The sequence below is a fragment of the Lynx canadensis genome, chromosome D1 (assembly GCF_007474595.2).
Source record: "Lynx canadensis isolate LIC74 chromosome D1, mLynCan4.pri.v2, whole genome shotgun sequence".
In the NCBI taxonomy this organism is placed as follows: domain Eukaryota; kingdom Metazoa; phylum Chordata; class Mammalia; order Carnivora; family Felidae; genus Lynx; species Lynx canadensis.
In genome coordinates this window covers 20,836,896-20,847,994 of record NC_044312.2, presented here as the reverse complement: position 1 = coordinate 20,847,994, position 11,099 = coordinate 20,836,896, and the positions used below count along the sequence as shown (strand labels likewise).

Genomic DNA, 11,099 nt, shown 5'->3' with positions numbered 1-11,099 from the left:
CGGTTTGTGAGTTCGAGTCCCACATCGGTCTCTGTGCCGACAGCATGGAGTCTGCTTGGGATTCTCTGTCTCCCTGTCTCTCTACCCCTCCCCCACTTGCTCTCTCTGTCTCTCTCTCAAAATAAATAAACTTAAAAATATTTTGGAGCACCTGGGTGGCTCAGCCGGTTAAGCGTCCGACTTCAGCCCAGGTCATGATCTCACGGTTCATGAGTTCAAGCCCCGCGTCGAGCTCTGTGCTGACAGCTCGGAGCCTAGAACATGTTTCAGATTCTGTGTCTCCCTCTCTCACTCTGCACCTCCCCAGCTCATGCTTGCACTCTGTCTCTGTCAAAAATAAATAAACTTAAAAAAATATTTACATTTTTATTACTCATGGAGATGGAATTGTCAATATTTTTCTCTTCGTGTTTTATCCTTATAGGTGCCTCCTTCACTTCCATCCACTACTCCCAGTCCTATCTATTTGTTTGCTTGTTAGCAAGACATTTATTGAACATTTGTATCAAGTACTGTTAGTTGCTTGCTGATAAGAACCTTATGTCGTTCCAGCCCTTACTATCATCCTAAACAGAAGATATTTAAGGCATTTCCATTTACAAGTGAGAATACTAAAGCCACATCTATAAATCATGGCACCAGAGCTCATACTACAGTCTCAAACCGCAAACACACTTACCACTGCAACGTATCACTCAGCTTATACATAAAACTTGAAGTGAGAAATTATTTGCCTTTTTAAAGACTCATCCACAATCTCGGATGTTTAGGGTTTGTGAAAGGATTTCAGGGTAATTTGTATTTATATGAACTGACCCACATAAATGAAGGGAAATATAAACATTAGGAAGGAGACTGAGACCTGGAATTTAAAAGAGATTGTTAAAAGATAAAATACGTAATTATTTTTGGATTTTAGTTCACGTTCAGTGACCTGTTTTGTTTATAGTTCAGTCAGCAGGGAACAAATGTATTTGGCTAGAAGGAATACTGACACATGCACAGGAACCTTGGCTAACCTTTGAAAGAGGTATGCCTTAGTAACTAGCAAAAGAGGTCATATAAAATTCTTTGTGTCTTTGATGAATTGTTCACATAAACAGTGATTTGTTGAGCTTGTTACACACACTTACACACACACACACACAAATATTTTAGAATTTAAAATGTTATAAAATAGGGGCGCATGGGTGGCTCAATTGGTTAAGCATCTGACTTGATTTCAGCTCAAGTCATAATATCACAGTTCATAAGTTCAAGACCCACATGGAGCTCTGTGCTGACAGCATGAAGCCTGTTTGGGATTCTCTGTCTCCCTCTCTCTCTGCCCCTCCCCCGCTCACTCACGCTCTCTCTCAAAATAAATAAACCTTTAAAAATATGATAAAATACGTCTATTTACTGAATTCTTCCACTATGATGATACTTTGATCTTACAGTTCTGTGATATTTTTTTTTCTTTATATGTGTTGAAGCTGGTTATTAGGTATATACATATTTAGACGATAATGATGAATTGAAATTTTTAAAATCCAACAGCGGCCCTGTCAATCCCTAATGATTTTGTCTTACTGTCTGCTTTACCAGTTATTAATGCATATTTCTCTACTATGCAGAAATAGAACATTCCTATGAAACGTTTCGTAAGCAAAATGGCAGAAAATGAAGACGCGATTGCCATTAATTTATACGGAAAACTTTTTGAGCATTCCAGGACGCCAAAAATAACCTCTCTTAGGCTTCTTTGATACCTTCAGGACACATTTTGCTGATAGATGCACAAAATAAATCAAGATAAAACACAGATACTGGCAGACCCAGTTCAAAGCTGAGCTCAATACAGACACACTGAATGTAGTTCCTTGGGAAAAACGCTCTGCTCAGGCTGGGTGCTGCCTCTGCAATGGCTTGGCTCCCTGCAAAACACACACGGAAATTCTCACGGGATTTCTTGGCTCCTCTAAGACAGCAAAAACAGGTAACGATACATTGGCCATGAAAATGAAGTGGCAAAATGGGAACTTTCAAACAGCAGGGGCTACTTGCACAGCCACATTAACTTTCTTGGGGATTAGTATATGTTTGGCATATACTTTTTTAAAAATCCTTTTATTTTCAATTTTTCCATGTTCTTGCCTTTTATATCTCTTATAAATAGAATACACCAGGAATTGTTTTTTAGTACAATATTACAAATGTATGTCTTTAAAGAATTTAGTTTTTCTTTATTGTGAAAATTGATATATTAGAACTGATTTATACAGCTTTTTATTTTTATTTGTCCCAATTTCCTATTTTTCTATGTTTCTTTTTCCACAATTTCTTATTCTTTGTTTCTTTCTTTCTTTCTTTCTTCTTTTCTTTCTTTTTTTTTTTTTTTTTTTTTGGAATTGATGGACTGCTTTGACTGTTGGTATTTATTTATATCTTTGTTATAGTTGAGTTTTGCTTCCCTTATATCACTTTTTCCCTTCTATAAATTTGAAAATTATCTATTCTATTACTATCCTTTCAGTGAGTATCCTAGAAAATTTATTGGGGTTTTTTAACTTAAAACCTAAAAGACAGGTGCCTGAGTGGCTCAGTGGTTAAGCGTCCAACTCTTGATCTCAGCTCAGGCCTTGAGCTGAGAGTGGTGAGTTCGAGCCCTACTTTGGGATCAGCACTGGGCATGAAGCCTACTAAAACAAAACAAACAAACAAACAAACAAAAACTAAAGAAAACAATGTTTCATCCCCTCACAAATGATACAAGAAGTCTTTGGCTCCAATTTTCTTCTCCACATTTTTTTCCTGTCATCATCCATGTGCCAATTCTAGATTAACTCCAGAAATTCAACCATTATTACATTTTTAAAATTTTTTTAATGTTTATTTATTTTTGAGAGAGAGAGAGAGAGAAAATGAGAACAAGCAGGGGGAGGAGCAGAGAGAGACAGAGACACAGAATCTGAAGCAGGCTCCAAACCCTGAGCTGTCAGCGCAGAGCCCAATGCAGGACTCAAACCTGCGAACCACAAGCTCATGACTTGAGCAGAAGTCGGACGCTTAACCCACTGAACCACCCAGGCGCCCCAACACTGTTAGTACCTTTTACAGAGAATTTCTACTTAGATTTATGTACATGTTTAGCATTTCATTTCTTTATTATTCCTCTTCATGTCTTAAATGATCTCCATTATTTTCTTTATTCTTGAATTATATTTAGAAATTACTTTATCATTTGTCCCTTGACAGTAAATTCCTGAAGTTTTTATCTGAACTATATTTATTTTACGATGGAAGAGAATTTTACTGGATATCTAATTCTGCGTTGGCAGTTACTTTCTTGCCACACTTTAGAGATGTTATTTAACTAATTCTTGGCTTTCATTGCTGCTGTGGAGAAGCCAATGGGTCATTCTCACTGCTGTTCCTGTAAAAGTGATCTACGCTTTCTTGCTGTTTTTCATATCCTCCCTTTGGTGCTCTGTTTCTCTGTAAATACCATCCAGCGTCACTTCCTGTGTTCTCTCCTGCAGGACACAGAATACACATATAAATGTTCCCATTCCATTGTTTCTATTTTTTTAACAAAATTCCATTCCTTTGAACACTCTTCCATACTTTGCAAGCTTATCTCTGTTTCATTAAAGAGGAATTCTTTAGATATATCTTCCTATTTACTAATCTGGTTTTTTTTTTAATTTTAGGGTGCATGAGATAACCTAGTAAGAGGGGTTTTTGTTTTGTTTTGTTCTATTTTGAGTGCAGTTGGCACACAATGTTATGTTAGTTTCAGGTGTATAACATGGTGTTTTAAATTCTATCTAATCCATTGTTTATCCCCTCTCACCTCACTTGAAACAATTGAGTTGTTACTTCAACAATAATCTTTTTTTTTTTAGTTCTGTAAGGTCCACGGAGCTTTTTTATTTTTCTTATTTATTTATTTATATATTTAATGTTTATTTTTGAGAGAGAGAGAGAGAGAGAGAGACAGAGACAGAGTGTGAATGGGGAGGGGCAGAGAGAGAGAGAAAGACACAGAATCTGAAGCAGGTTGATGCCCGGGCTCAATCCCACAACCATGGGAGCTGAAACCGAGAGTCAGATGCTCAGTGGACTGAGCCACCCAGGCTCCCAACACTGAGTCTTTTTAAAAGTCAATTTGGTAGTTTTTAAAAGACCTGATTTCTGTGGCATTCTCACTTTTAAAATTGCATCCATATTCCATATATAAGTGTACTATATAACACGTCTAACCATTCCAAATTCTGTTGTCCTTGTGCTAAATCTCTTATTGCATCATTTCTTTTCTTCCACTCCCATTTATAGTAGCACAATTGTTATCATGTTTGGAAATCTTTGTCCAAAAGTTCTTTGTTTCTTCTTAATATCTGGGAGTTCTTGGTGCCTAAGTTGGGGAATTTTTCTTCTGGAAGGGATTTGCTTCCCCTATTCAGCATGCCTCACCCAGGAACACTTCACCTTCTCAAAGATTTGGTTCAGAGAGAAAGTCTCAGGATTTGCTTTTCCAGCTTCACTGATATTCCAGTGCCGGATGTCCCGTAGAAATGTCTCCATAAAGGTATGATCACAGGGCAACCCTTCTCACTGACGCTTGTTAGTACAAATCTCCTGCTTTGGTTCCCTGCCCCTTCAGTTCTCTGTGCTTCCCTTACCAATTCTCTGTTCTGGCTGATTCTGATGCCAGCCACCCTGATCTTGGCTACTGGCTCTTGGCGCTCCAACGCCAGCCGCTGAAGCTTTGACACCTGACTGCCTGGCCTCAGCCCCTCCTACTGTTTCTTTATTTGTTATTTATCAAATGGATCCAGATACTCTCCTAACTTTTGATGCAACCAGCAATGTCTCAGAGAGTGTGTCTTATCCAATTCTTGTTGTGGCTTAAGAGGATTCTTCATTTCAGATCATAATATGCTGGTCAGCCTTGATACAGGAATGATAATAGAATTTTTGTCTGATGACTTCTCTTTCCCCAATAAAGTATGATATGACGTTATCAGCTAAGATACCCATATTATTAAAGATTAAAGTATAACATGATCAAAATGACTTGAGTGAATTTCAGTTAATTATACACTTCAGTTAACTTGAACAGATTTGGATTTAAGGAAGGAAAGAGAAGAAATATATGCATGTCATTGAAGTTGAAAAGTTAAAGTTTAAAGGAACCATAGACATTTTTTTTCCAACCCATCAACTGTGAAGATGACAACTGAGGCCAAGAGGCTCATTTGATTTGCCTGAGGCCACATGATATGGTCAGAGAAAACACTAGGACTACACCCTCTATATTTAATATTTATATTAAATCTATATTTAATAAGATCATAGAAAAACCTGAAAGATGTCTTCAACTATTCTGCTTTTCTTTGTTTGTTTCTTCCCCCTTCCAGTTGAAATGGCTATGAGAAACCAGAGTACATTGAGTGAATTCACATTGGTCTCCCTTCCTGTCATCCAGGAGCTTCAAGTCTTGCTGTTTGTCATTCTCCTGCTGGTTTATATGCTCATCATAACAGGAAACATTGTCATCATTTCCTTAATATGGACTGATAATCGTCTCCAGACACCAATGTATTTCTTCCTTAGTAATTTGTCATTTTTGGACATTTTGTTCACAACTACTATTGCCCCAAAGTTGCTAGCTTGTCTCTTAGAAAAGAAGAAAACCATATCCTTTGCTGGCTGCATCACTCAAGTTTATTTCTACTTCTTTCTGGGGACTGTGGAGTTTATCCTCCTAGCGGTGATGTCCTTTGACCGCTATGTGGCCATCTGTAACCCCCTGCGCTATACCATCATCATGAACAGTAGGGTCTGTCTCCTGCTGGTTCTGGGCTGCTGGGCGGGAGCCTTTCTCTCAGTGCTATGCCCAACTATTGTGGTGTCCAGATTGCCCTACTGTCATAGAGAAATTAGTCATTTCTTCTGTGACATTGCCCCTTTACTGCAGGTGGCCTGCATTGATACCCACTTCATTGAGATGATAAACTTCCTCTTATCTTCCCTAGTGGTCCTGAGTTCACTGGTGCTCACCACCACATCCTACACCTACATCATTTCTACCATCATGCGCATCCCCTCAGCCCAAGGACGTCAGAAGGCCTTTTCCACCTGTGCTTCTCACATCACAGTCGTCTCCATTGCCTATGGAAGCTCCATCTTCATGTACGTGAGGCCCAACCAGAGCCATTCACTGGATTTTGATAAAGTGACGGCTGTCCTCACTACAGTGGTGACCCCTCTTCTGAATCCTTTCATTTATAGCTTGAGGAATGAAAAGGTAAAGGAAGTCTTGAAAGAGTCAGTTAGCAGGATAGTTCCACCACATTCCAAGGGAACATAACACTAAGCAATTTCAGGACATGTAAGCTATGCTTTCTCTCTATAGCACCTTGTGCCGTATGAAGACTGACACCAAAGTACAACTGAAGCCTCAGAATCTGTCAGCAGGATGATTAACCATCACACATCATCAACAGTGAAGTATGGAAAACCAGAAGGAAAAAAAAAGAATTCTATGTCTGTTCAGTCTTTGAAATATTTTTCAAATAGTAACATAGGATCATGGAAACACTCCAGGCCCTGAGTCACAAGAGCTAATGTCTAATATTTGTTTAGGCACTAACTTCAATGGACTTGGGAACTTAGTTACTTAGGTTGCATGATTTCTCCAAGATTCCACCTGCCCATCTGCAAAATGGTGGCAGGAATGTCTGCTCTGATTATTTTCCAGGGCACTTGTGGCTATAAAATGAGATCATTAAGGGGCGCCTTGATGGCTCAGTCGGTTAAGCGTCCGACTTTGGCTCAGGTCAAGATCTCACGTTTCGAGAGTTCGAGCCCCACGTTGGGCTCTGTGCTCACTGCTTGGAGCCTGGAGCCTGCTTCGGATTCTGTGTCTCCCTGTCTCTCTGCTCCTCCCCCCACTCGCACTTTGACTCTCTCTTTCTCTCAAAAATAAATAAACATAAAAAAGAAAAAACTTAAAATAAATAAATAAAATGAGATCATCTGTATGAAAGTAATATTGTCATCACACATAGATATTGGTAAGTAGAAAGTGAGACATTTTCACCAGCCCACCCCCACCGAGATGCTTCTCCTTTGATGATCTTGACTAGATAAGAGGCAAGAGTTTTAATTCTGTTAGTCAATATGGACGAAAAAAGTTTAAAAGACTGGCAAATGCAAAGACTATCAAATGTTGCTCTAGGAAGAAGGTCTGTCCTGCACACAAATTAGTATTGTGCCTGCTGTGGCACTGGCAGAGTCAGGTTACCTTTATCTTTATCTGATCCCATTAAGCATTTTATTTGAATTACTAACTTTTCCTTGTTCTGACTCTAAGTTCACCAAGCACCTTTGTATCTGTTTTTGCCTTCCCATCTAGCTTGCCTAGTTGGAGAAAATACTCATGGCAAAGGTTGTCTAGCCATGAAATACTGTCTTTGTTCTTGTAAATTAATTACTATTATCTTTTTGATTAATGTGAATCTCATCTCAGATTCATTGTGATGATAAATAGAAATGTGCTGAATTTATCAACATAATATGACCCTACAAGGTATATATCTAGAAGGCAGAATCACCTTTTATTTTTATTTACTTATTTATTTGTTTGTTTATTTTAGAGAGAGCATGAGCATGGGGGGAGGAGGTGGGGGAGTGAGAGAGAGAGAAAGAAAGAGAGAACCTTAGGCAGGCTCCACGCTCAACGCAGAGCCCAATTCAGGGCTCGATCCTACCACCCTGGGATCATGACCTGAGATGAAATCAGGAGTTGGACACCATCCATCCAGGTGCCCTAGAATCCCTTAGTGTTATTATCATTTCTATAACTATGTGCATAGCACAGTTCTTCAAACTTTTATATTCTGCTGGGTCTTCCCAGGTGACAAAGGACAACCGAACTCTATGCCCAGCATATCCAGGAAGAGGTAGGAAGGAGAGGGTTATTAGGAAGCAAGATTACAAAGAGGGAAGTAACCATGGAAATTCAGATCTTGTTGCCTGAGAGAATAAAAAAGCCTGATTTACATCAAAGGGGGATGAGGTGTTCAACAATGAACTATAATCTTAAGAAATAAAGCAGGATTCAGCCCAAAGAAGGGAGCCCCTAACATCCAGAATGGATCTGGTGTTCACAGATATTTCTTGGTATTATTACAAACTGATGTGATACTTACAGATAAGTCATGTTTTTCTCCCATTGGACGTAAACAGTTTCACTGAACATCCATTTCATACAGGATCACTGTGCAACACAAAATACCAAGCAATCCCCTGCCTTACCAAATTGAATGGCCGTTATCTCTTTACTAATTACAGCTTTACCTTACTCTGTCCCCATCCTTCTGAGAGCACTCAATCCAGAACAGGCTGCTGCTTCCATAGACCCTCCCCAAAAGTTCCCAAAGAAAGGATAAATCCTATGATAAGTACACTTAGTGAGACATTTCACTCTCTCCACAGTTTGGGTTTTCCCTCACTGCAATGAATGATAAACCCAATTTCTTCAACTATAGATATACTCCCGGTAGACTTTGGGGTAAGGGCAATGACGCAGAGTGGGTCATAAGGCCCTGATGAAAAGCAGAACAATCCAGTTTCCAGGATATCTGAGAAACCCAAAAATAAGAAACAGTGGACAAAAACAGTAAGTTGCAAAAAGGGACCAGGAAAAGGACCAAGAATGTACCTCAGGCACTTCATCACCCAATGAGTCTAACAGTCCCTGACGAGAAGAGATAGATGATTAAATGAGATCAGAGTTAGATTTTGTTATGTCTTTGCATGCCTAAATAAAGTGTATACAAAGCTGGGTTTTGTTTACCCATAAAATTGGTTTTGTGCTGTCAGTTATCAATAATACCTATGTTATTAAATCCCTGGGTTAAAGAACTCCATTCAGGTGTTGTTCATGCGAAACATGCAAATATAAGTGAGCACAACCAGTATTCATTTATGGTTTTTGTGCCAGATGCCTATGAAGGCGTCAGGTACAGGAACACTTGCAACCCAGACAATATGCAAAACAAATGGCCCCATATACAATTGCAGACAGATCTGTCTGAGTCACACTTTGTAATCAGAAGAGCCATCTTTTCATTATATCTTCCCCAAACCCTATTTTGATTTTGATTTTTTTTCCTTTGGAACAGCCCACTTTTTAAACCCTATTGTCTTTTGCTCATGGGTCCAGACCCTACACCCAAAGAGATCTGTTTGAATTCATTTATGAATCCAACTTACTAAATTCCTTTCATTCCCTAGATCTTCTCATACAATTTTGCGACAATTGGAAGGTACTGTTACTTGCCGGTTATAAAATCAGTTACTACTTTTTAAATGTCTTTTTCATTCTGTTTTCTTTTCGCCATTATCATTGGTCTAAGAGGAAGCAGACTGACAACCACCCCCAAATCCCTTGGAGAACTGTTCTTTAAACACAAGCTTATAGCCTATAAACTAAAAGGCTAAGTTGAAATTATTTATATGTTAATAATGTTTTTTCTATTTATGCACACATTTTTGACATCCTGGTAAAGATTGGATTTAAGTAGCGGTAACTGATTTCAGCCAAGTATTTAAATTTCCAGGATTTGCTTTAAGAAGACCTACATTCTATTCAGCTTACACAGTGGAGGTCTGGAGGAGGCAAAATTATGTTCACATGAGAAGTGAAATGCTTTCACTGGTATACAAAGGAAAGTCTATATAAGGTAAATATGTAAGTGTTTAGAAAAGGGATTTTCAACAATTCTGAATTTATTCATAGTTATTTTACACTTCAGAATCTCTTAAAGGCTATAAGGAAATGTCCCAAATAGTTAATGCTGATTAATCTGATATTTTAAATGACTTTTATTTTAATTGAAATACAGTTGACACACAATGTTACCTAGTTTCAAGTCTATACAAACACAATACATAAGCAAAATGTGTATTAAATGGCTTTATGTTAATGGTAAGGCTTCTGGTCAACTGTAGGCTATTAGTAGTTAACTTTTGGGGAAGTCAAAAGTTTTACATAAATTTTCAACTGTGCGGGAGGTCAGCACCCCCAACTCCCACATTGTTCAAGGGTCAACTGTCCATTGTGATATCAAAACCATAAAATATCAGGGAGGAGGTAGGGAATAAAAGGGTAGAGTTTCTGTATGTGATCAAAGTTAAGTTGTTATCAGCATAAAATAGTTGGATCTAACTATAAGACATTTTACATACACTTCATTGTAACCACCAAGCAAAAACCAACAGTGGATATCCAAAACACAAAGAGAAGGAAATCAAAGCATACCACTATGGAAAACCATCAGTTCACAAAGTAAGACACCAAGGGAGGAAGAAAGGCATAAGGGAACCATAAAAAGCCAAAACAGAGAAGCCTGGGTGGCTCAGTCAGATGAGCGTCCTACTTCAGCTCAGGTCATGATATCATTCATGGTTTGTGAGTTCGAGTCCCGTGTCGGGCTCTGTGCTAACAGCTCAGAGCCTAGAGCCTCCTTCAGATTCTGTGTCTCCTTCTCTCTCTCTGTCCCTCCCCACTTGCACTCTGTCTCTCACAAAAGTTAATAAATGTTAAAAATGTTTTTTAGAAAGCCAAAAACAACTAATAAGATGAAAAGGAAATGAAAATAAAATTGGAAAACACCATGGCAGTTTCTTATATAGTTAAACATATACTTACCATAAAACATAGCAATTCTACTCCTAGGAATGTTTCCAAGAAAAATGAAAATAAATATTCACATAAAAACATGGACCCACTGCTCAGAGGAGCTTGATTCAAAATGGACAAATACTGAAAACCACCCAAGTGTCCATCATCTGGTGACTAGGTAAACAAACTGTGATATATCTACACAATCTATATAATAGATAATCCTCCAGGAATACAAAAAAAGAAACTTGTGATACCAGAAACACATGGATTAATCTCAAAGCATCTGATTAAGTGAAGGAAAGAAACACAAAAGACTATACACAGTAAGACTGCATTTAGATAAAATTCTAGAAAATTCAAAATTACATTGACAGGAAATGCGTTGGTAGTTATCAGGGGCAGAGGTGGGGAGGGGAACATT

The 11,099-nt window shown here is 38.4% G+C and overlaps 1 protein-coding gene across 1 annotated transcript; it reads left to right on the top strand.

Annotated features, from left to right (window-relative positions):
- The first annotated feature begins 5,407 nt into the window (after nucleotides 1-5,407).
- LOC115526196 (olfactory receptor 6M1-like) lies at nucleotides 5,408-6,355 on the top strand. Its single transcript, XM_030333679.1, has one exon. The coding sequence runs from the start codon at nucleotides 5,408-5,410 to the stop codon at nucleotides 6,353-6,355; it is 948 nt and encodes a 315-aa protein (XP_030189539.1).
- The last annotated feature ends 4,744 nt before the right edge of the window (nucleotides 6,356-11,099 follow it).

Coding starts and splice junctions, on each gene's coding strand:
- LOC115526196 (XM_030333679.1), top strand. CDS start 5,408: ATGGCTATGAGAAACCAGAGTACATTGAGTGAATTCACATTGGTCTCC.